General features: G+C 44.9%; 1 protein-coding gene across 2 annotated transcripts in view; it reads right to left on the bottom strand.

Annotated features, from left to right (window-relative positions):
• The window catches only part of TRPC1 (transient receptor potential cation channel subfamily C member 1), a 71843-nt gene that overhangs the window by 38043 nt on the left and 6673 nt on the right, over window positions 1-27127 (bottom strand). The window contains exons 2-8 of one of the 2 annotated variants that reach the window (XM_083177991.1): window positions 20695-20849; window positions 11326-11412; window positions 9475-9576; window positions 6482-6684; window positions 3189-3320; window positions 2689-2884; window positions 1579-1915 (exon numbers count right to left, since the gene is read on the bottom strand). In XM_083177991.1, coding sequence (XP_083034117.1) covers window positions 1579-1915; window positions 2689-2884; window positions 3189-3320; window positions 6482-6684; window positions 9475-9576; window positions 11326-11412; window positions 20695-20849 — 1212 coding nt within the window. The remainder of the gene's footprint in view (window positions 1-1578; window positions 1916-2688; window positions 2885-3188; window positions 3321-6481; window positions 6685-9474; window positions 9577-11325; window positions 11413-20694; window positions 20850-27127) is intronic. The other variant, XM_083177992.1, reaches the window with a different exon arrangement.

Raw genomic sequence — 27127 nt, 5'->3', positions numbered from 1 at the left:
GTTGACGAGTCCGTTCGTCAAGAGAGCCTGCACAAGAGCATAAGTCATTATGCGCATGTGCAGAAAACAAACATCACTCCCACATGCAAATGCGCGGGGGAGCGAATGAAACAGAATGACCCCCTTAATATGTTTAGGAATTGTATATCTATAACTTTTACTCCATTACACCAACTTCTTCCGGAGCAGTCACCCCACTTGTTCCTGCTATAATGTGCCATCTATATCTTACTGCTACTCTCACTCAGCACAGCTTAAGCCTTTTGATCACCTCCTTTGTGAAGATTAGATATATTTATATATAGTGAGAAGTCTGCAACTGGTTTTATATAATCTCTGTTTGAAGGAGAAGTGCTGTAACTCCATTCCTCAGTGCCATTTCCTCAGTACCGTCATTTACTCTCTCACATAAAGATCTGAAGAGTTATGGACATTACCCACATTGGGCCTATGATTATTGCCTTTTTTATTCACCTTCACCTTTAACACCTTTATCAAGATTATTTCCACAATTGTGGACTCATTATTCTCCCTCACTCTCTGCTGCCAAAGCAGTCAGCAGCACTGCGAAACGCGTTGGTGATACATTTGTCTGGACCCCCATTGCTTCAAGGACTCTCACCTTTTTTTTAAAGGACTGTCCTACTTGCCCAATTTTCTGATCAGATGCCCACCATCTTGGAAGTCCCAAACCACAAACATCGTTGGACACCTGACCACTCGCAGCAGTGGGACTCCCGATCAGGCTAATTCCATCTATGCCATCGGTTGTAGTCCATAATAACAGCTTCAGGATACCACCAAGTGGCCAATAAGGACTATCCCATACTCCCCAGGATCAGAGCAGGTCTCAACACCATCCAATACTGGTGACTATATAATTGGGTCCATTCAAAATTCTTTTACCCCATATGGTTCATTTTAATGTCATATTATTGTTTTTATTATTGTGTGTAATAAATATTGTTACATTGTAATTCAGCGCTGCTTTATTTTTATTTATTAATTTTTTCTTTCATTTGGGAGCTGACTACTCCCTTAAGCATCTGCTGTCCTGATTAAACCACTCCTGGCAGGCGCTCCATACCAACCTTGGTTGGTTCCTTTCTTCTTCGAAGTTGAACAGAGGGTCTACTCTTGAGGATGCTCTATATACAGCCCAACATACCATCTCAGTGCAAGGATATTATGGGGGAATTTGACTAAGATGGGAGTTCTATTTCACATGGGATGTTGCCATGGGCAACCAATCAGAATCGACTTATTTATTTAGTACCGTCTAGAAGATAATAAATAGTATCTGATTGGTTGCTCATAGCAACATTCCATCTGAAATAGAACTCCCATCTTAGTAAATTTCTCCTTATGGGTGTTACTGAGAAGTTTGAATAATCTTTTACTTAACTGAAAATCCCCCTAAATTGTAGTCCTATGAGTCCATAGAAAACCAACAATAGTGTAATTAAATATGCAGCTAAACAGTATAAATTAAGTTAAGTCATTGGCTATTGTTCTGTTACAGCACAGCCCTAACAACAAATGATCATCAATGGATAGACTAGAGGCAATATAAGTTACCTATGAGCCATATAATGAGCAGATAGTCTATCCTCTCCAAAGCTGGTCCCATTGTGTTCTTCTTATCCTCATTGTAGACCAAAGAATATAGGTTGAGAAGCAGCAGGAATGTAAAGTAAGATGCTCCATGTATGATGAATTTCATGAAGGGGGTGTGGATAATCCGTCCAACTGGTGACTTGGGTGCTAGCAGGTAGCACAGGGAAAGTAATGGCCAACAGATCCCCACAGAGAGAACAATCAATATCTTCTTGCATGTATGTTTCCGCCTGTAGCCGGCCATTTGCCCAAACCACACGGTGTTGAGAAACTGTTGGCAGTTGGATTGAGATACAAACTAAACATAAAGAGAAACAGATGGTAGATAAACCAGATAAACCAGAAACATCAGTAGGAAAATGTCAATGTCAATTCATTCCAATGCAGTTATATGTAAGGTTTATTACTATCAAAATTATAAGTATTCAATCCGGGATTCCAACTGTCGAAACATCCCGAATCCCAGGCCATTTTCGTCTGATCTGACAGTAACTAAACAGTCGGAATTCAAGATTCGAGTGTTGAAAGTCTCTGGATTGTTGAAAACAGCCAAAGATTGTTGAAAAACGTCTGTAAATTCCACAATCCATGGGCCTTTTTACGATAAAACAGATCCGACTTTAAAAAAAAGTCAGATCTGACAGCCTTCAGTGCTGTCGTTAATGGCACCATTGAATAAACGTGTGCCGATATTTCCCCTGTCGGGAATTATAGGCTCAAACTGCATAACATGAAGGAGAAAGGGTGGAACTAACATGTTCATCAACATCACGATACAATCAGGAGAAATAATGGGGGATGAATGAATAACATAAAGGAGAAGAAGTATATTGGGAGATGGATTTGGAATTGATAGAGGAAAGATGAATAGAGGCGGTTATGAAAGGGTGAGGAGGAGCGAGCCAGGATGACTGATGAGCAAAAAGGGGGCCGATGAAGCCAGGCAGGGTCAGACACCATTACCTTATTTTCTTTGACTTTCCACAAGACAAGTTATTATACCGTGCTATAGTGCACAGAGATAACTAAATGGGTATTGCCCCATAGTTAACATTACTCAGATATGCCCACCTCTTTTTGGTTGTACTTGATCGCCAGCTTCAACCGACTTAAATTCATCCGTTCCTCCAGTAGTCCTCTCTTGTCCAGTGGTTCATCACTGGACTGATGGTTTAAAATCACCTCAAGTTCACGGGAGTTCCTGGCCTGCGCCAACAAGTCCTTCGCAAATGTCTTGCACTTCTGAGCAAGCTCTTCATAATCATTCCTAAAAGATTCAAAGATGTTTATGACAATGCTCCTCATGTAACTAGAATTAGGAAAAGCCTGCTTGACAAGCTCCCTAGACGAGCATCCTTATTATGTTTCTAGCACATTCCCAGTAACCTATAGTCATTCCGAGTATGCAGAGCCGTCAGTACCCTATGTGTACCAGGTCTACACATTCTTGTATGACACCTGTGCTTATTTGCAATTCTACATCAATTTCCCTTTCAACCAATGATTTATTGATTCTTTATACAAATGATAATTTAATAGTAAATTAATAATATATACTGTATATCTCTTACCTAAATTCCACCTCTACAAGACTAAGCTCCTTCAGATCTGCACTGAGTTCAAAGGCGCGCAGAATAGGATCCTCTTCTGTTAACATTATAAGGGCCGGACTGGCCAAACAACGGTAAATATCAAGACGAAATCTGCAATATAATTGTTAAAAACAGACATTAAACACAGTACTACAGGAATGAAGAGTAAATCATTGTAAAGTGGGGCTGATAATGCGACCAATATACAGTATGTCGTCAAAAAATGAAAAATATAAGCACATAAAAATAGTGTATTGGTGCAAACACACACACCGAAAGTAGTCAAGGGAGTCTCAAAATGTGCCCAGCTCTTCACCGGCAGTATGTGCACCAGGATTATATGGGGGATGTTTATAGCCTCCTAAAGAATGAAGAGGTGGACAAACCCATTGGTGCATTGTAAATGTTCTGTGTCTGCGCCATTTATCTAGAGTTTGCTGTCATAGTTGCATTTGCTATTCTTAGGTTTTGTTTAAATAAAAATAATACAGTAGGTACAGTATAATCTCACGTCTTTACCAATGACAGCAGAAAGAATGCCATGGCAAAATCTGCCCTCTTGTATCACCATCATGCATCTCTGGTAAGGAGTTGCAAGTATAAGATGCACTTAAATCTGCATACTGGAATGTGGAAAAGTGGGTGTGACAATCAATATGGGCGCCGAGGAGTTAAAGATTCAACAAGGTTTATTCATACATGAACACTTTAAAGATATAAAAAAAAGTTTTAAAATCATATGTGATATTCTTCTTACCCCTAAGGGTATTTGGAGCCAGCAGGGATGGAATGGGGCAGGATGCGCCCAGGAAGAAGAGGAGCCAGATGCTCGAAACGCGTCGGCAGTGACTGGTATCCCACAACCTGACCCAGGACTCAGCCCCAGTGCAAAGGTATTTGGAGCCACAAGCAGGGTGCACATTCCTGACTGCATCCAGCCCCATTCCATCCTTGCTGGCTCCAAATACCTTAGGGGTAAGAAGAATATCACATATGTTTTTAAAACGTTTTTATACCTCTAAAGTGTTGAATAAACCTTGTTCAATCTTTAACTCCTCGGCGCCCATATTGATTGTCACACCCACTTTTCCACATTCCACTAAGTCTTAAGGTCTGAGGGTGACCTGAGTAACAATTTGAAGGCAGCCGGGATAGGAGCGCAGGACCGAGTCTCTCCAAAAACCACGAACCATAAATCTGCATACTGTACGTCATAGGTGTGCAGTTTTTGTGGGCATGTGCAGTACCAGTTTGCATACAGAATGCTAAACAAACAGACATATATCCGGCTAACATCAGCACTGACATCTTTATTATAACCTGTACATTTGTAAACAAAAGCATTTATTCTGTAATATGTGCAGCAATGTACAAAATCAATTGCATCCTATTTTCTAGTAATAACAAATCTTCATTCTAATCGTAACATCTTCAAACCTCTCCAACAGAATTCATGAATATGTGGGTATGCGGAATGGAACTTCAGTTTAAATGGGTCCGTTTAAACTGTAATATACAGTACACTAAGTTACTCACAAGCTTCCAATACCTAGAACATAGCTAGCCTCAACATCTTCTACAAGTTTGCTTATTCTGGCCATACGCACAAACAATTTACCGTGTGTGGCCTGCACACTACTGTACATGAATAAATCTGTTTGGAGAAACAAGTTCTTTTTCAGCTCAATGCAGTTCAATACGCGTTAATATAAATAAGGAGGAGACTTTGTCATGGACGTTGACGTTCCCTGTGACTTCTCCAACCCCCCACCTAAGTGCGTATTTCCCACAGTGATGGCACACAAGTATACAAGCTTTCTTCAATGAACATGTAGTTCCAACCTCCCACTACCACCACTAACACCAATGCCTCTGCCAACACAACCTATCTTATTAGCTGTGAATTACAGTATGTCAGTTTTAAATACTATTTGAATACCGTGAAATGTCCCCCAAAACATTTCATAACAGTTTTAATTAATTATTTATTTATTTTGTGTAAGCATGTGTCTCGATTATACAAAAGTAAAATTATCCATAATTTCAAATATATTTCATGGTGAAATTTACCAAGCATCATATTTGACCTCCAAACTGTTGTATTTACTATTTAGCGGCTTGACTCGGGGGGTTGGTTGGAAATTTTTGCATGGGGTGCAACTACTTGCAAGTGGCCCTTGCTTTCTCTCTGTGCTCAACAATGGAAATATGGGAGTGAACCAAGCATATGCAAGTAAAAGTGACGGAGAGTCATCACTTGTAGCAATCTCACATAGATTAAGTGTGCTGTGGGCACAAGGTTGCTCTTAAGTGTAAATACATCTTTTTCCATGTGCATCTTCTGCTGCAAGTGTAAGCTGATAAACACTGAACAGGAAACCAAACACATAGGGCAGGCATGTCCCAACAGTGCCCTCCAGCTGTTGTGAAACTACAAATCCCATCATGCATTGCCACAGGTTTGCTATTAGGGAAAGTTAAAATGGTTGCAAGGCATGCAGGGATGTGTAGATTCACAACAGCTGGAGGGCTGTAGTTTGGGCATGCCTGATATAGGGGTTTATTTACTAAACACTTAGACGGTGTCCATGCCGACCTATGTTGACATAGACATAAATAAACCCATAGAAACTCATGTCAACGTTTTGACATGTTGGCGTTTCAAATGTGCCTATTGTGTCCATCGAGAAATCATACTGAATCCACTGTGAACAAGGAGCACGGAACCCTCCCCAGAAGTGGTAGCTGTGCAGCTCAGTCTGGCTGACCAGGCATGCGCAGATTCACCAGCAGCCAATCAGAGCACATTCCAGGGACAGGCTACTTTCAGAGCGCTTGTCCATGCGTCTTCAGCTTCATGCATGCCTCCGATAGGATCGCATATTGCAAGGCAATCCTTGTCGGTAGGATCATATTGAAGATGCAATTTGCCATAAATAGGCCCCTATGACACATACTCTGGACACGCCGGCCAATTCTTATCTATTCCCTGAACACTACTGATGACCACAGGTTAGCTACACATATTGATAATGTTCCAACCACATGAGGGTTGGCAAGAACAGCCACAATAGGAATGCACACACAGGCTGAAAACAGTCATCCTCCAGCTACTAAGTTCTGGGCCTACCACACAATTGTCAGACCGACTATGGTCAAGTTATTACCAGATATCACTATCATTTTGGAACCTCATCTGTTGTAATAGTGGAGCAATTACAGATTACGAACAGTTACAGAATGGATCCCTTCTTCCACTGTGAAACCCTAACCTGGAATGTCTCAGGCTGTCTTTCTTGTTCTTGGCTGTACACAGGGTACACTCACAGCCCACCGCATGAGGCTTTGGGAGAGACACGTCTTGTTTCAGGAGCATTGTAAGGATCTCATAGTTGTTTCTGTGAGCAGCTAAAATAACAGGGGCCACGTCCATGGTTGTTGAATACTCTGGGTTCTGTATACGCTCCATGAGTTTCTGAAATATGAAACAGATGTTAAGATTGCATGAAGTGCAAAAAACTGATTATAGGAACGTATAACAAACCTTCATCGCCTGGTTCTGAAATGATAATATAATTAATAATACAATATAATGGTGTTTATATAGTAGCCCATTGCCAATATCATCCTCCTTGCCGGCTAGCACTGCACGCAAGCTGCTAAGACTTTATTTGTCATTATGATAGAATCCATCCTGCTCTATGGGTGCACAGTGCGCCAGCAACTAATGTGGGCCACAAGATTAAATCCATTTTCTGTTAATATTGGGTCTGGATTACATCCACTCAGCACATTAACTGGAATATAAACAGATTTTATTCTCCACTGTCCATTTGGGGATTAAAGGTTTTGGAGCACTGCTCAAAGCGTAGTGAGAAGACCATGGTCCCATGACTATAAACAATGCGTAGTTACTAAAGGATGCCATACAGTATTCTAGAATTATTTAAACGTCTGGACTTAACCCTAGTAACTATGAGGATTAACCACTGCTGCCAAGAGGAGGGGGGAGCGGGTGATAATTACCCTGGTCCACTGTAACCCCTCCTTTCCCGTACCTGACATCAGCAGCAGCTTTCTTCTCCAGCCAGCACAAGATGCTGTGTGCTGGCAGGCTTGAGGCTGTGTAGGGAGGCTGCTGCCACTAGCAGCAGCAGCAGTCTATTCTGTGTGTGCGGAGGGTGTGGAGGGGTTTGGGGGAAGTAATCACATTCATCGTGCCCCCCCATATGGATTCGCCAATGTTTTCCAAACAATAATTTACATAATGGGGTGTTAGACCAACCCCCCAAAATTACCTGAGCTCACAGCTCTCTACACCTCTGGTATTGACATGGGGATAGCTTGTAGACAGCGGAAACGCAAACATTTACAATTACCATTTCAGAAATAATTACAGCAATGTAAGTATAAGGATCATTCCAATAGCAAAATGAATAATCTACTTGTGAGTCGGACAATATAAGCAAAGGAAAGTTACAATGTGGCATGAGAAAAAGGTTTGCATTAAAAGTGTGGGTGCAGTTTCAGCCAATACAGCAGTATTACATCAAACTGGGGATTTGGTCTTGGTCTCGAGCAAGAAGGCAGCTGAAGGCAATTAATGCTTCTATGTTCTCTGTGACTAATTGGAAGCTATGCAGCATTCACAAGATCTGTGTTGTTTCTATTCCCAATGGCCCAGATGGTTGTGAGTTCTACACCTTCCCAGCATTTCCACAATAAGCCAACTGTTAAGGTGCCCATACAGACACCCAATAGCCTGCGAGCTGCCCGGGACCTTCCCGGGCGGCATGCGTCCCTGCCCACTGCCCGTCTCGCCGCCAAGAGGGAGGTCCCAGGACGGGTGGTCTGATGGCCAGCCAGTCCGACCACCTGCTCAGGTCCGATGCACACGGGACCGCGCATCGGACCCGGCGGCAGTCACGGACAGCCGATTTGGTCTGATTTGCCAGCCCAATTGGTCGAAATCGGACCTAATTGGCTCAGTGTATGGGGGCTATTAGAGCTGTTCAGTGGGGGTAGTTTGACCTCATCGAAGGTAAAATATCAAAGTATCAAGCAATATATTTAGTAATAGTTGCAGGAGGGGGCTTATACAAGTCAGTAAAGTCAGATGAAGGTGGAAAACCCTTTTAGATTTATTAAAAACTGATGTCCATTTTCCTTTAGAAATAAATCCACCTTAATTTAATTATTTCATTTTTATGGGAGGATTCTGTGACTCTATATATCATGAAATGGACCTTTACCCGCTTTGTTAAATGTAGGCCCTGGATGAGCTTACATATGTGTGAGTCCTGGAACTATAGTCCTAGTTGTCCCATTGCTTATATGGCCATGGTTCCCACACTGTACAACAGGAAGACGTCTATATGCTAGCCAACAAGGTCCGAGGAACAAAACAATAAAAACACTAATATAATGCATTCATTTTCTAACACACAAACTGAAAAGATCAATCACATTTAACAGTGATAAACACACTTAGAATAATGGGTTTATGTACTTAGCAAAATATGGAGGGAATTGTGGTGCATTACCAGTATTTTTCCATGATTAAATTCTTCCATCTCGCATTTCAGTAACAATATATTCAAAATATATAAATCAGTACAGCAGATGCAGGCAAACCAAGCTAGTGTAGATAACACTGCTGCCAGCTTAAATGATGCCTTTTGTAGTAATATATATTGTGTTAAGTCTTTATTTGGGTTTATTAAACCTGCTTGTCCTATTAAAGTTTATAACACATTCTCTGTTGTTAAAAAAAATAATAAGAAGAAGAATTTGTATTATGACTATGAGAGTCATGCCCCGTTTTTTAGATGCAACATTTACTACAAGGATAGGTTGACCCATGTGTACAGTGATGATGACTATGACACCAGCGGCACGAGATGGGGAATCCCGGCTGAACTTGGACTATTTTAAAAGCAACAATCATTGACAAGGCATGGCTTTGAGTTTGAGTTTGGCCGGGATGCCCCACCTCTGACAAACTCGGTCCATATTATATCCTAACACAAGTCTATAGAAAGGGGTTGTGCAGCTGCCTAGACAACTCTGCATAAGGGCAACTACGCGTGTTTAGGGGTGATTCAGGTTGGCTCGCAAAGTACATTTGGCAAAAAAACAGCACTGGGATTGAATAGGGCAAATTGAATTCGCTGAAAATTACGGCTGGGACTGAATACGGGCCAAAGTGTACTTTGAACATAGATAAAATGTGAAATATGTGAAATATAATTGGTGCAATATTTACCACAATTGTTGGCCTTGTGGACCATTTAGGACGATGATTCAATAGAATGTCCACAGCTCCTACCACTTCAGAGTCAATTGCTACCAGCAATGCATCCGTGGACTAGAAACAAACAGGACACATTAATGTTACTAGAAACCATTCCCTACCACATACATTATGCGTATATCATTAAAAAGCAATGGGATATTTCAGATCAGGTTTATTGCTACGAGGGTTATAAACATGTGACCTTTTCCATATACCTACCGGACTTAGGGAGCAATTCAGGATCAGTCGCAGTGATTCGTATTTGGCCCCCACAACGAGGGTCAGGGTTTGCGCATGCGTATTTCCGCGCATGTGCAAACCCCAATAGCGAGCAGCCGCGGTGAGTTACACACCCGCGGGGGGCGTTTGCAGCAGGTAGGGAGGGCCGGGGCAGCGACGGCACTGGACCATGAAAATGCCCAGCATTTTATGGACGTTCCCATAAAATGCTAGGCGTTCCCATGGGTACGCGGGTGGGCCGATGCTTTCTGGGGTCGGGCGGCTGACTGCACATGACTTCAGCCGCCCACCCCATCTTCTTCCTGGTGCTCGCAAAATACTTTGATTTGTGAAGGCAGAAAAAATCATCCGATGGTCGGCGACCATCAAATGATTTCTCCTGCTAGCGGCTCATGCGAGGGGGTGTGTTCTCGTACACATCCCCTCGCATGTTTCCAAGGAGATTCGGTGGCGAGGGGAGCGTGTATTTGGCCAGGCGGCGGCGGGCGGTGTCACAGGCACTCGGTAAGCTGTAATGTTCACAGCTTACTGAGCCAACCAGAATGAGGGCCTTAGGGCCTGATTCAGAGATGGACGTGAATGCAGCTGCAAGTGCAATGTTCTCCGTCTCGCAGCTGCTGGTGTCAGGAAGTTAAAACAACTGAAAAGAAACTCCCACCGGAGCTATCACAACTCATTCACAATCGTGTCCACATATGCAGCCTATACACAAGAACAAGGTACATTAGGCTTAGAGGTGGCCCTATGGCTACACAGACGTGACCCAGCAAGTGTCACACAGACGCCATGTTTGTGTACGTTAGACCTCGCAGCTGATGTCAGATCACGCCCTGGAAACAACCATGCCCAGGTTTTGCTGCTGATCCTTATTAACACCCCAAACACCTCACTTCCTATCAATCACTTTGCAGTCACACAGCGGCACCTTGCTGCATTCCCAATGTGAATGCAGCACATGCATGGCCTGCCGAAATTCACTCCCTTTTGTGGAACATCAGCTTTGTATCCATCTCTGAATTAGGCCCTTACTTACCACCGGACTATGGGGCAGATGTATTAAGCCTTGTGAAGAGATAAAGTGGAAGGAGATAACGCACCAGCCAATCAGCTGTGTTTGAAATAGGACAGTTGGGAGTTGATTGGCTGGTGCGTTATCTCTTTCCAATTTATCTCCACTTTATCTCCAGTTTATATCTTCGTCAGGCTTAATACATCTGCCCCTATGTCTTCCATGGGCAGAGATAAAATTGAAATGTTTCAAAGCATATACAGTAATTGTAAGTTGAACCCCTTCCATTCTAACGTCAGCTGTGAAGTGAACTACTGTAGTATCTCGGAAAGATCTCTTTAGTATTACTCACCAATACCCCAGAATTAATATGAGTGTATTCATGATTAAGCTCCTAATGTCACTGGTTTGTTTTACCATTGTATCTGATATTGTATGCTTAATGGGGTCACAGATGGTCTAAAATAAAAGTGAGAAATGTATGAATAAAATAATTCTATTCCACTTAGTAAATAACCATTAAGAAGGCTGGGGCTCAATACACATAGAATAAACAGCCTTTCAGGACTTACCAAATGCCCCTTAGACTGGAATTCTAGAGCCCTCATAGCATCGGGGCTCAGTATAGGAGACCCCCCGCAACCCCATGAATGGCAGCACTTGTGGAGACAGAAGGAAAAAAGACAATGGGTGAAGGGTGAACAGACAGAGAAAGCACAGAGAGAAACGGAAGGGTGAGAATATGCAAAGATGGCAAAAAAACTGCGGTACTTGTGTAGTTTCACGGCGCCAGCATGGCGCCGTGCTACTTCCGGGTGTACGCTCGCCACGAAATATGTCCAAAAAAGTAACTTAACTCCATGCCAACATGGATAGTTCATATCTCCACTATCCATGTTGGCATGGAGTTGATTTTAAATAGCGTGGCGAGCGTAGGGAGCGAAGCGAGCCCCGCAAGGGGACTCAGACGCCGTGAAACTACACAAGTACCAAAACTGCTAATACAAAAACTGACAAACCAGAATAAACAGTAATGTATGTAGTAAGGGTAACACAGCTATACAAATACTGAAGAACACTAGCTTTCACTCAGCGATGGACGAATAACCCGGCAATTACCTGGCTTTTCAGGAGTATGGTTATTCGGCTGCCGCTGTCAGACCCCCATTCACACAGGAGAGGAAATCTCTGGGTCTAAAATTTAGGCCCAGAGATTTCCTCTATTACACAGGGATTTCCGCCCGTGTAAAAGGGTCAAACCGGATCTTAAACTCCACAGGTCTCCGACCCTGGTCTTTTGCAGGGTCGGAGACACTGAGTTTAAGATCCGGATCCACCCTTTCACACAGAAAAATGGTCTGTGTAGTTTATGAAATTCCCGCGTGGAACTGCTTCACCCGGGAATTTCATTTTCTGTGTGAAAGGGGTATTAATCTAAAACCTTTAAAATATGAATTTTGATAATACAGTAGGTTAAACTTATGAGAATGTCATTTTTCTTAACAAAATTTATTTATAATGCTTTCCGGTCTCACTAGACAACTCTCCCTTATAAGAAATGACTATAGCTTCCTTAATTACTGAAATGTGTCCATGTACATCTAGCCTCCTTTTGGGTTAAACAACAATTTGATAGTTTTTTTGCAAGTTTTTCCATTAACTAGCATTTTCCAAGCAGATGCAGGATGCAAAAGCAGTGTCTGCTGATTAAAATTAGAGATGGGCACTGGTGCGAAGATTTGGATATGGATTCGTCGCCGGGATTTGGATTTGGCTTTGTCAAGCGGCGGTAAAAGGCTTTGGATTTGGATTATTTTCAAAAATGGTCAAAAAACACTCAAATCACGTAATTTTTGCGCATTTTTTTTGTCCCTAGAGTAATATTAACCTTAATAACATTAAGTTCCAGCCCTTTTCAGTAAATTTTGACCACTTTACAGCTCATAATGTTTTTTTTCATTCAATTTAGGCCAAGGTCTGCAGCAAGCTGGCTGGTTATTAGCACACAGAACTTCTGACAGTATCAGTATGGTGTATTGGGGTGCAGTACACAAAAACAATAAAGAAGAGCAAATTCTTTTTTTTTTTTTTTTATGTTTTTATTTTATGCGCATCTTTCCCAAGACTGGGTGGAGGCAGAACAATCACATACACACGTATTTTGTGACAGTATCAGTATGGTGTATTGGTGTACTGTAAACAATAACGAAGAGCAGTTTTTGGGGTTTTTTTTTATGGACGGGGCTTGTATAACATTGCGGGGAGGCAGAACAACCACACACAGAACTTCTGACAGTATAGCATGGGTGCAGTACACACAAACAATAACGAGAAAAATTGTTTTACACTTTTACTGTTATTTTTTTGTAATGTGCAGCTTATAAACGCTGCGTGGAGAGAACAATCACACATGGAATTTCTGACAGTATAGTATATAGTGTATTGGATTGCAGTGCAGCATACCACACACCCCAATGAAAAAAAAAATGAAAAGCTGACTGACAGCATCTGCCCTCTGCGCACTGACACAGCCTGCCTAACACATGACCACTGACCAGTGAGCACAAACCCCTTTGCACTGCACAACACCCCTCTATACTGCACAACACACCCCTCTGCACTTCACAACACACCCCTCTGCACTGCACAACAACACCCCTCTGCTGCACAAGACACCTCTGCCACAGACCCATCTGCACTGCAGACTCTGCACAGACCACTGCCAGCCCAGTTCACCCCCAATTGACTCAGACCCCTGCCAGGCAAGTAACACACACCACTACACGGCAGAGCTGTGCGCAGCTTGGAAGCGCGCAACTGAATGGTGCAGAATTCTCCGGACACCGAGCCTTTAAAGACTCGGTGTCTCACAAGAATCCGATGCAAGACTTCACCATTCAGCCAAGCCTTGGGTTTCCGAGCTAAGCCGGAAACTCGCTAGAGTGGCGGGTTCGGGTGGCAGAGTTCGGAGCGGTTCAGATTCCACGGAATCTGAACTGCTCATCTCTAATTCAAATATGTGGTATGTCTATACTCTGCGTGTGACTGCGGCTGTATCTGCATACTAGGACTAGGCACTACAGAGTCACCCGAAGCTCATGCATTATGCATAATGCAACTTGTATCACATGGAGGATAGATGTATGTGGACACATATGGATATACACCTAGGAGGAGAGGTCTAGAAAGGTGTCAGATATGCTGTGAGCACTATAATTCCCCTTTCACACTGACAAATATTTCCCGGGTTATTGCACATGACCGCTCATCATCTTGGGAATTTGCCCAGAAATCCTGGAATTTCAAACCTGGTCATGACCACTGCAACCTTGGTGCGGTGCAGTGTGAACGTGCCCTACCCAGGATTCTGCACACGGGACTTTAAAAATGCTTCTAATTTAAGCTTTCTTGGGCTCAGAAAATATGATGTCATCATCCAGAGCCTGGGAAAGCAGAGAAGACAGGCAGCACGGCGAACTGGACAGATCAAGAGATCTGAGAGCTGCTCAGCATAAGGGGAGGTGGAAATAAAGTGACACATAACAGGCACAGTGAAAGATGGCATTGTTTATTAGCAAAATAAACAAAATGTAATTAACCAAACATGTTGTGATAACTTTTCTAATACTCAACTTTTTAAATAATGATGAAAGGGTTTTAACTACTATTGAAACAGCACTGCAAGGTTTTCCTATTGTGACCTCATCATTGAGAGCAAGAAAAATGTCCATTTCTAATGACACACATAAGTATTTGGAGGGATTTCCCGGAATCAGTGTAAATGGAGCTGTTCCAGGTCGATCCCAGGTCAAAGTGCAGTGTAAGAGGGGACATTCCTGGGTTGTGTCCAGGGATGCGTCCTGGAACACAGTTCCGGGTGTGACCTAGCTCTGTCAGTTTGAAAGGGGTATAAGTGAATGGCTGGATCAGCAGCCAGTCTGGCCTTGTACATGGAAAGCCTATGTGGCCTGAGGAACCAGGATTAGGAGACACCCTGTAGTCTGACCTCATGATAACTGCATTTCAGCTGGCCATACACTAGGGCAATTTGACGCCAATTTGGTCATTTTTTATGCAATTGCGGTAAGAAATCGCATAAAAAGTGTTCAAATGAGGTGACATGAGGTGTGAAGTAATGAACGGTCTCACATTGCTGGCTTTACTGGGATCGCATGCAATATGTCGTATGTGAAAGGACTGCATACAATACAACACATGCCATCCTGCCTCCCGGGAAGGTCCTGGGCGGCTCCACAGGGGATTGCGAGAGGCTTCTATAATGGGAGAAGTTGCACAAGTGTATGGCCACCTCAACTTCCTGATTCAGGCAGTAGCCTACCAGATTATAGACGTACTCAAATAATTCCCATCATGGTTTGATCCAATTACCAATTGCTGTAACTAGTAACAAAAAAAAATCTAGCGATTAGTTCAAATGTATAGAAGATGGCAATAAAAATGATAGGGAGATTATAATTCATGATTGTACACAGCACACAGATTGTGATGCCTAAAATTTTGCCAAATTTGCCAATGTTGGGGGGTTAATCGATCTCAGAATTTAATGTATTCAGGCAGCTGAAATATAATAGGATTGAATTTGATTTGGGAGCAAAGGAAATGTAACTTTACACATATTGCAATGTAAGGGGTGCAATACATTTAGGGGCTGAACGGCTTGGGCAAGTTACAAACTCATCGGGCCGTTCGCTTGTGGGGAGGGGGAGGGAGGGGGCAGCAGCAGGGGAACGCCCATTGCTTTATGGGCATCCCCATAAAAACGCTGAGTCCGTGGGAACACATCTGGAACAAAGATACATCTGGGGCAGCGAGTTCGGGGCGAACCTGGTCCTCTATGGCCGTTACATAGACGACTTATTTATCATTTGGGATGGGGATCACACTTCAGCACTCTCCTTCGTTGAGCACTTAAACTCTAATCCTTATAATTTACAGTTCACTCATCACTTGGACAGGAAACGGACTACCGTACTGGATCTGACGTTGAGGCACAGGGCCCCAATATAATCACCTCTAATTTAATCAAAGAAGTAGGCACAAATGCCTATCTTCATTTTAATAGTGCCCACTATCCCCCTTGGAATAAGGGAATCCCCAAGGGCCAACTGATGCGGATATACCGCAACTGTACAAATAAAGGCCCTTATTCTGATCGGTGCGGATATTCCCGCATTCTTACGGAGCGGTCCGCACGCCACGGTGTTTTGCCGCGTGCGGCCATCGTCCGTAGAAACGCCCACGTGTCCTCCGCATTCGGACGGACTCACTCTTTAAGAACAGGGCGTGTTTACGGACGACATACAAACCATGCGTGTGCGGGAGAAACACTCCGATTCTGCACGGTATTACAGAGTATGCTCGGGAATACCGCATCCGAACGGGAGCCAAGCGGTGCTACCGCCCGTAAGCGGAGTATTTACGCCAAACAACCCACTATGATGTATATTCTGCAATACATCACATGACCCACTTATTCAATTACCTATCCTCATAAAAAACTTCTTATTTGGAATTGGAATCAATTAGATGCCAATATATCCTTACAAGCATGCCTAACACATGCATTGCACACATTAACCCTTACAGCAATTGAAGTGCAATGGTTTCAATTAAAGCACTGACAAGCGTCCTATTAGTGAGTAATGAGTAAAGGAGTAGATTCTATTGGGTTCAGGTGTTAATGCTTGTAGTCATTAGGCGGTCCGTTCGCCTACCGCATGAACGAGTGGTGTCCGCAAAGCAATAGTACACTTGTGGACACCGCACATTTCTGCCCTTTTTGATCGCGTGCATTCGGAGTGGTATCCGAATGTACGCCCCCCAACATAAGTGTACTCCCCCGTGTCCGCCCATGTTTCCGCCCCGTTTTGCCCACTTTGAAACTACGCCCATGTGTCATTCCGCATGACGCCCATAATACGCCCATATTTCCCGACTGATTGCGGGGAACAGTTTTGGACGGGATTTGGCCGAACAGGTACGGAGTCAAGGCGTGGCACATGCGCGTTGCGTTCTCCACGCATGCGCAGACGCCGTAAAGACGCGATCCGAAAGTATGCGGTAAAGTACGCGTCAATCAGAATAAGGGCCAAAGAGACATTTCAAAAACAAGCAAAAGAAATGGTAAACTCTTTTACACAGAGGGGGTATCCTGAAAAATTAACTAAAAAAGCCTATGATGAAGTACTAGCTTTAGATAGAATAACACTTCTCCAAACCAAACCTAAAAAACCGATAGAACAGAATCAACAAATAACCTATATATCCACCTATAACAGCCACTCAGACGAAATTAGAAAAATAATAGGAAAAAATTACAAAATATTGAAACAGGACCATCTTCTGGCAGATGTAATTCCCCCAAAACCATTATTCGTATTCAAAAATAATAAATCCATCAAAAGTTCCCTGGCCCCGAGTTTTCTTAAACCGATCATACCAACATCAGAGGTAGACAGCTCAAACATGTGGCTAGGAAACCCACCAAAAGGCTTCTTCAGGTGTGGTACATCTAGGTGTACCACCTGCGAATACATTGAGCATAGGAATTTTCATGATATAAAGGATAGAGAGGGCACTAGTGTTAAAATTAACAGTTTTATAAACTGTTACACGAGTTACATCATCTACATGCTAAGTTGCGAGTGCAAACTACACTATGTAGGACGCACCACGAGGAAGATCAAGGTTAGGTTCCTAGAACATAGACGTAACATCATGAAGCATGTACTCACACACAGTGTATCCCGACATTTCCATGAATACCATGGGGGAGACCCGAAGAGCCTCAGACTAGTAGGCCTGGAACATGTCAAGAGGACCCCACGAGGGGGAGACCGATACAAGACACTGTGCAGACAAGAGGTATATTGGATGTACAAGATGGACTCCATACATCCAGGAGGACTGAATGAAGCTGTGGAGCTCAATATTGTCATCTAGACATCTTGTACAACAATATACCTATAGTCTTATACACATATGTATATTTAGAAGTCCATCATCATTTATCTCCTCTCCCCTGAAATGATCATAGGACCAGCCACTCTATCCCAAGTTCCTTTCCCTTCCTTTCCCCTTCCCCCCCCTTTTTTTCAACCTCCCCCCCCCTTTCCCCAAAACCCCCCTCCCCCTTTTCCCCTCATGTTCCTATTATTGGAAGTACAAACTGATATATATATATATTCAATGGTCTATTCTTATTCTTGTACCAATATTGTCTTCAACGTGCTATAAAAACTACTTTAATTATACATACTCTTTTGCACGGAACTGAATATTTGATAGTACACTAAATGGAAGAAATCCTATCTGATTTGATACATGTGTGTATACACATTATCTCTACACACATGTTTCTCTCTATGGCCATTATTCTGATCGATGCGGATATTCCCGCTTGCGTACGGGCCGCCGATGTTTATCTTCTGCGCATGTGCAGAGGTCACTCTGCGCATGTGCAGGCGATTTCGCCGCAAGGATTCTCTATACGCCGCACAGGGGGCGTAGAGGGGCGTGAGGGGCTACTTATCCTCATTACCCTATGCATACGCCCCGCGTTTCATGGGCGTTCCCATGCAAACGCGGGGCGTATGCATGGTAATGAGGCCGTGACGCGTGGGTACGGGGCGGGCATCTGACATCGCCGGATGTCAGCTGCCCGCCCCCATACAAGATTTCACACGGACAAGTGTCCGTGTGGTCTTGTGTTGCGGGACCTGGTGGAGCGTGCGGCCCTGCATTCGATGTTCGGCGACCATCGAATGCAGGGGCTGCTCCCACCATGGAGGAGGCGTATCCCCGTCCAATTTCATGCGGATCGCCACATATCCGCGTACGGACGGCAGGTGGCGATCCGTATGGAAGGCGGGGATTCGCCTGCACGGTCGCGGCCGCATATTCTGATCGGGCCGCACCGATCAGAATAAGGGCCTCTATGTGTTTCCTAAAAAGTTTTTCTATTTTTTATATATATTGTTTTATATATTTTATATATTCAATCTATGCCACTTAATATAACCATATTCTACTGTGTTATATGCAAAAGATCTCGAATGATTTGTATTTGTACAATTGCACATGCGCTCCCCGAGTATAAGCATATATATAATATGGGAACTGAAAACCACCTTACTATATTCCCGGAATAAGGAGGAAACATAAATAAGTAACACCTAGCACCACCTTGGGTAAAAGTCCGGGAATAAACTGATCCCGTTATGTAGGACCCGGAAGTACCCTTTCCGCCATATTTGTGAAGGGCATAATAATCTAAAACACAAGCCTGAACACAGAGCACCGGTGGAACGCACGAGCGGTTCACCTTACTCGGAAATAGGGTATCCGGATATCCGGAAACGGGTCTATATTGCATGAACATATAAATAAACTGCATTTCCTGTATTTTACCGGTGGAACGCATGTGCGGTTCACCCGACCCGGAAGTGAGGTATCCGGATATCCGGAAACGGGTTTATACTGTGTAAATAAATAAACTGTATTTTCTGCATTTTAAAACGCTTGTTTTTTGATTCAAAGGTCATCATTAGCTATAGTTTTGTCTCCTATTCATGATGATTATTGTATATGTCTGATTTGCACTTGAGATTAGCTCACACCAATGAACATGCAACAGGTGGTAATTGTTGTCTCCATTGGAAAGGGTATAAAAACACCACCCCATGATACCAGAAGCATCACCTTGATAAAGCTTATATAGCGAAACGCGTCGGTGAAAGAGACTCAAGATACCCACAGCTGAACCTGCAGTTACATTTCCACCCTGTGACCGGACCAGCCTCTTCAAATTTATTCCCATCAGCCAACCATCTGGGACTTTACCATCACACACCAGGTAGAGCTCCTCCAACATCCGATGCTCCCTGGCTCCCAGCAACAATATCCCGGGTAAAGCACCTCCCAAAACATCGGGCGCTCCCTGGTTCTCCACAATATATTTCCAGGTAGAGCACCTATCAAACATCAAGGAGCTCCCTGGATTGGAGATTATCCTTCTCCTAAAGGCTTTCAATTGGGACATCTAAATAGAGGCACTCTAGGAACGGACTCGGGACTGTGCAGCATATTGTGGGTGATTATACCTCTCATACACACGCATTGTGGTATCTATGTTTTTATGGGATATGCAATCCTCTATTTTATAATTCTATATTTTATTTTGTATTAAAATTTATACACATTATTACCCAAAACCTGTTGCATGTTTTAGTTTGAGCGCGGTTCCAACCCCCCTTTTTCCTTGCTATCCGTGGGAATACAGGCAGGTCGATTCCTGCTAGGGGCGGGCGCATGATATCACATGACATCAGCGCCCGCCCCCTCTTCGGTGGACACAGACGGAAATGAAAGTCAGTATAGACTGACTTTTACTACTGAAGCGGAGAGAATCTTCGGCCGCATGCAAGGGAATGTTCGCGTACACATCTCCTCACATGGTACTGAGGGGATTCGGCAGCGGAGTGGGGATTTGGCAGCAAGGAGGGGTGTTCGGCCAGAAGGGCGTTCGACCACTGCTGAACAAGTATATACAGGGGAGCTTTATTTCTACACTGCAATTCATACTTGTCTAATCTCCCTAAAGCCCAGGAGACTGACACATTTGTGAGACGTTTCCCTGTCCAGCTGAAGAGTGGGCGGGTCTACACCGCAACCTGTCCGCTTCTTAGTAAATGAGCAGGTCGCTGGTCACCCAGAGAGTGCTGGGCATACGCATGCCGCTCACTTCCTAGTGAGTGTGCAGGATGGGGTGGATATAGTTGCCAGATCATCCGTTTAGTAAGGGACACATGAGTGTATTGGGTAATTACAGTAAGTGCATTGATGGAGAAGAACAAGACTATAATGCACTGTATATAACACTAAACAGATGATGACCACATACATAATATAAATGCATCTACCTGGCAGCCATGATCTAGAAGAAGCTGTAGTATGTCCAAGTTCTCATTTTCAATGGATATTGTAATGGCATTTCTCCCTAAGACATCTACTGAATTAATATTTAATTCATCGGAGCTGTTTTCTTCCAAAAGCTTTTTAACCATATAATAGTCACCTGTAATAAAAAATAAATTAAGAATATAATACATTTTTATTTTGCCTTTTATTTATTCACTTAGAACTTGACAAATAGCATGCTATATGTTACTGATAAAACGATCCATGAAATAATGCATGTACAAGAACCAAGTCCTGCTTGCTATGCTATGCAGGATATGCAGCGCCTACCAGGGATTGCTGTCTAATAATGCTTAGGGTAGAGCAGGCATGTCCAAACTATGGCCCTCCAGCTGTTGTGAAACTAAACATCCCAGCATGCCTTGCCATAGTCTTAGCAATCCCTGTTAGCAAAACTAACATGATGGGATTTGTAGTTTCACAACAATTGGAGGGCCATAGTTTGGAAATGCCTGGGGTAGAGCATCGATTTTAAAGGGAGATCCGTATTATACATGATTTATTGTTCATAGCTGCTTGTATTAGGACAGTCTATTAACATATTCTTCTGTTGTCTGATTACATGTTAAGGTTTTGAAGAAATACTCGTGCCTGCTTTTAAATATCCTGATTCCGGTTGACCATCTATTTTGTGCCACCTTTGGTTCCAGCACTGTGCCAGATTATCCATTTTGACAGATTATTGGTGGAACATACAGCAGCACCCGCGATGTGCATCTGATAGGTCTAATTCCGATTTATCTTATGTTCTGTAGGTCCGACCTCCCACTCCCATCTGATGCGCATGGGACTATCATACACATGTGATTTTGGGCCAATTTCTCCCGATTTTTCAGCCCGATCTGCTGGAATTGGGTGAAATCTGGCCCAAATCGCCTAGTGCAATGGTTGCCAAACTGTGTGCTGTGGCACCCTGGGGTGCCTTGGGACACTTGCAGGGGTGCCTTGGTTTGGTGGTAAAGGAGTAATTAAAATTCAAATAGGTCAGTATAATTGGCAAAACTAGTGCTTATGGATTCCCATCCTACTATATGTGGACAAACAGAAGCAAATTAATTCTACATCTCACCACATAACTAACCCTAAGGATAACATATAAACACAATTTTACTTAATTTGATAAGATTTTTAAAAATTTTGAATAAAAAAATGGTACTTGTTTAGTTTCACGGCGGCAGCGCGTGCCGTTCTAGCTATGAATCTTGTCATCTTGCGAACTGCCTTACTTCTCTAATGGTGCGTACACACGGGTGCAATTTCAGCACATATCGCTGGGAATGGATTCAGTATTGAATCCCGGCGGTCGGGATCCCGGCGTTCAGAATCCCGACGCCGGAATCCCGACAGCCGAAATGCCGACAAGGGGGGGACGTGGATCGCCCCCCCTTGCGGGCTCGCTGCGCTCGCCACGCAGCGGGCCCGGTGCCTCGCTACGCTCGGCACGCTATTTTATTCTCCCTCCAGGGGTGTCGTGGACACCCCAGGAGGTAGAAAGTGTCGGCATTTCGGCGGTCGGGATTCCGGCGTCGGGATTCTGAACGCCGGGATCCCGACCGCCGGGATCTTAACTGCATCCCCTGGGAATATGGTCGCTGAGCGACCATATTGCCAATGATTTGTGTGTGCTGTCGGCGATGAATCGCCGGGTGCACGCTCCCGTGTGCAGCCCCTGATGGTCGCTGGTCGCAGGAGCATGCTCCTGCGACCAGCGACTTCCCCCGGCGCTGAGCAGGAGGTCAGTGGAGATCAACGGCAGAAGGATTCCCTTCTGCTGCTGCTCCCTCCTCCGTTCGAGTCTCTCTCGTCCCCGCCGCGTGATAGCAGCAGCGTATATATAGATGATATCCGAATTGCTTTAAATGGTGCTGGTCCAGTAATATTCCGGGTCGGAACCGCAGTGTACACGGGGCAAATCCCGGATTTGACCTGGTTTGGAACCATGTTCCAAATACCAGGTTAGATCCGGGATTTTGGTGTAAAAGTGGTGTTAGTGATCTAGACAAATCGGTTAGAAACTAGCCCAAAACTTCTACATGTGTATGGGCCTTTGCACCTACAAATTTGTACAATTTGCTAGTTTTAGGGATGAGTTTGGGGCACGGCTTCCCTTGGTTGGTGTGGCTGGGCTGCCTCGGGGTGGCACACCATAACACTTATTATGCACTTTTCATTTTTCCACTAATATACTTTCTAGCATTTTTCACTTATGCAACACTTTAGCCCCTAGCTTTTGCTTATTTCTTATTAACCCACTAATACTTTTTCACTGGTGTGCTGCTCTGGGGTGACTTGCTTTTGCTTGCTTTTTGGGGTGCAGCACCCTGGATTCAAACTTAGTATTAGAGACCCACCAGATACACAAGGTCACCTAGACGCTGGTTGGTGAGCTAGTAATTCTTTGCCAATAAATACACCAACAACCTCGATTATTTCTAATATTAGATAGCAGAGCTTAATATTGTGGAGTGTGCATCATATGTACAATGATTAAAGTCTGTACAATTAGTTGACAAGTGAGTGTGCAATGTTTGCTTTTACTTACCAGCAGACAGTCAGATTAATATTGGGGTGTTAATGCAGTGTTTTGGAGACACACAAACTGACACTAGACATACTGTATATATAGATGATATCCGAATTGCTGACAATGTCTAGGCCGCAGGGCTGGCAACAGAAATCTTGGGGCCCAAACACAGATATCTCTGGGGGCCCCCATCCCCATCCAGCACTGTAGTGGTGTGGAGCAGGTAGGGAGTTGTGTTGCAGAGCAGGTTAGGAGGATGGGAGTAGTGGTGCGGAGCAGGGCAAGAGAAATTGTGGTTCTGAGCAGATATGGTGGGTGAGAGTAGTGGTGCGGAGCAGGGGTGGAGGGTTGGAGTATTTGTGTATGAAGGGAGGGTGGGAAAAATGTTTCAAGATGTGCCATATAATAGCTGAGCCCAGCGCAGAGTACCTCTTCACCCCACCCATCAGTGCTCTTGGGTCACTTCACTGGCGATCAGACATCTAAGAGGCATGGGTCTGAGCAATTGGGTTCTGGGCGCCGGCGAGGCTGAGTGTCTGAGTCGCAGGAGGTCTCAGGGCTAAGCAGCAGCAGAGCCAATGTCTAAGAGGTGGAGGGCCAGGTGGCTAAGTAGCAGGGGCCCAGGTGACAAGGCGGCTGTGGCTGAGCAAGGCGCTGGCTTTGGGCCCCTCAGATCATTGGGGCACAGGACAGCTGTCTCTTTTGCCCCCCCCCCCCCCCCCCGTCGCTGGGCCGGAAGTCAGAAACTAGTAACTGGTGTTGCACACATACATATTCAATCGCACACACATAGATTACATACACCCATGGCATAATCCCACGATTTGCGGGTCTTGATGGGGGGCGGGGCCAATATGATACAATGACATGACTGATGACATGTCATATTTGCACCACCCCGTTCGCCACCAACCCGCGAATCATGGCAAATACCCACGAATCACGGAAAATACCCGCGAGGGGGCGGGGCTACACTGGCAGACTGACACTGTCAGATGTCAGTAATTAAAGGGAAGCAGAGCGTGGCGCTGAGTTCCCGGGCAGCAGAGCTGGCGGGGGGGCGGAGCTGGGCGGCCGGACGGCTGGCTTTGGGGGCCCGGGACGGCCGGCCCGGGGCGGCTGGCCCCCTTCATCCACCCTGTTGCCGGGCCTGCTAGGCCGACAACATATGGTCAACATACTCTATATGGTGTGCCCAAATGAAAAGGAGACTTTTGCTGTAGCGGCGTTGTATCTAATCACAGTGGGTAAATGTGTTTGCCGATAGATGGCGTGGCGCATTCCCCAGTTGTGCATGTGTAGTGAACAAATTCGTCTCAGTTTCTTCGTTTCGGGCAAGTTGTTTTGCATGGTCAGATGCATGATAGATTCCTCCTGTTCAGCGCATTGATCACAGGATGAAAGTGGTGTATGGAGAGCAGTGTCTCGCACGGTGCACCATTTGGGAATGAGATCCTCCACAGCCGAAATCATGGCAGGGTTGGGGACAACGTGCACCTGCTCAGGCCATGGCAAGTCCTTGATACTTTTGCATGCAAAATGTATCACATGGAAACATAACATAACAGCTCCTTGCTCTGATCTAGGGGAATCCATTAAACATCTGATCGCACAAAACAACTTTCCAGGAATGAAGACACTGAGGCAAAGCTGTTCACTACACATGCGCAACTGGGAACAACGCCATCTAGCGGCAAACACATTAACCCACTGCAATTAGATACAACACCGCTACAGCAAAAGTCTCCTTTTTATTTGGGAATGCCTTATACATATGGATGATGTAGTCAAAACAAAAGGTTGACACAAGCAACGGTCGACATGGCTATAGTCGACGCATGAGGTTTGGGGGGATTTTTTTCCCATCTTTTTTTCCATTTTCACACTTTACAATCCACATCCAGGGCCGGTGCTAGGCACCGGAGCACCCCAGGCAGGGGGAGGGGCTCCGGTGCCTAGCACCGGCGCTCAATCGCTCCCCAGGTCGGCACTCACCTGTGTTACTCCACGTGGTGGGGGTAGAGCCATGCGATGCAGCACTGGCCACCGCGATGCTCCCCAGGGGGGGGGGTCTTGCCGGGTGAAGTGATGCGGCGTGACACTCCAGGGGGGGGGGCGTGTGTGCTTGCCGGGTGAAGCAGCGCGGGTCGCCGCAACGCTCCGGGGTGGGTTGGTGGGTGATGCAGCATCCCCGAGTCGCTGCAGGGGGTGGGGGGGAGTTGTGACCGCTCACCTCCATCCGAGGGGGCAGCTCCAAACTGCCACCCTCCAGTGGCCGGCGCCCTAGGCAAATGCCTAAGGCTGCCTAGTGGTGGCGCCGGCCCTGTCCACATCGACTGCAATTTGGTTCTGTAAAGTGTTCGCGAAGCACGGGGGACGTATTACAATTATCGGGGGGGTCCATGTGCTCTACTGTCAGCAATGACACCAAAAATACTTTTCCTTGTTTTGCCAATTTTCGTGTTTCAACCTTTTGGGGTCAATCTAGACATTGTCAACCTAATATACCACACCCTAATAAGATATATATTTATGGGCATGTGGTAGGGAATATAGATTGTAAGCTCCACTGGGGCAGGGACTGATGTGAATGATCAACTACTGTATACTCTGTAAAGCGCTGCGGAATATGTGTGCGCTATAAAATAAACTGTTATTAAATAAAATAAATATAATAAACTGGGAACGGGCTGTTATTTAGATACTTAGTCATAAATGTTTATTGTTTATTGTCTAATATTTAATGTGTTTTGCCGATTGTCTTAGGTAACTCCTTCCCTTTCTTCTCCTTCCCTTGCTCTATTGGTCAACACCACATATACTGTATGTTTAGATACATTGGGTGACATTCTATGGGATGAGATAAATGCACATTTTTTTTATCTCGCACCACATCGCCGCTATTCACACTTTTTTAATTCGCATTTTTTGGTAATAATTCGCATATTTAATGGGATGCGATTTGGGGGCTGAAAAGTGCGATGTAGTGCGATTTGCGGCGAAGTGGTGCGAATTTATGACACAAAAAAGTGCGATTTCTTCCGCCGGTCATGTGCGAGTTTTGGACCAACCGGAGTGCGATTTACAAAACTGTCTCCGCATGACAAAGAACCCCCTAACCTATTAACCCACCTCTGTCCCCTCCATTATGAGCAGAGGAAGAGGTGTTGGTGGCAGAGTGAGGAGTGGCAGAGTGAGGAGGGGCAGAGTGAGCAGTGGCAGAGGGAGCAGTGGCAGAGGGAGCAGTGGCAGAGGGAGAAGTGGCAGAGGGAGCAGTGGCAGCAGCCAGCCAAGTGGGAGAGGCAGAAGAGGACTGCTGAGGTCGTCCTCCATTACAGGGAGTGGCAGCAGTGTGGCAGGCAGCATGGCCACAGCAAGGCCAGCCCCAGACCAGGCCCTGGCGGACCAGCCCCAGCAGGAGGAGGTGGAGGATCCGCTGGCATCCCCATCCTATACCCAGGACCTATTCCATACCCCAGAGCAGCTGCAGGAGGGCCACATGTCAGAGGTGGAGGAAGATGGAGGTGAGGAGGAGGAAGACACTGGCATGGAGGAGGAGGGGTACATGGCTGGAGTAGAAAATGAGGAGGAGGAGGAGGTAGAAGATGGCCACACAAAAAGTGGCCGAAAGGTCAGATTCTCCTACGAGGAAAATGCTGCGCTTGTCCGGGCTATCATACCCGTGTTTGACCGGTTACTGGGAAAAAGTCACCACAAGACCACTGCACAGCGCAAAAGGGCTATGTGGAAGGACATCACCCAGGCGGTGAACGCTGTAAGTCAGCACAAGCGCCTGGTCAGAAATGTCAAGAAGAGGTTCAACAACATCAAGAGACAGCTCAAAAGTAAAA

The sequence above is a fragment of the Crinia signifera genome, chromosome 3 (assembly GCF_055691185.1).
Source record: "Crinia signifera chromosome 3, ASM5569118v1, whole genome shotgun sequence".
In the NCBI taxonomy this organism is placed as follows: domain Eukaryota; kingdom Metazoa; phylum Chordata; class Amphibia; order Anura; family Myobatrachidae; genus Crinia; species Crinia signifera.
Note: the sequence above shows the minus strand (reverse complement) of the source record. Positions and strands in the feature narration are given on the sequence as shown.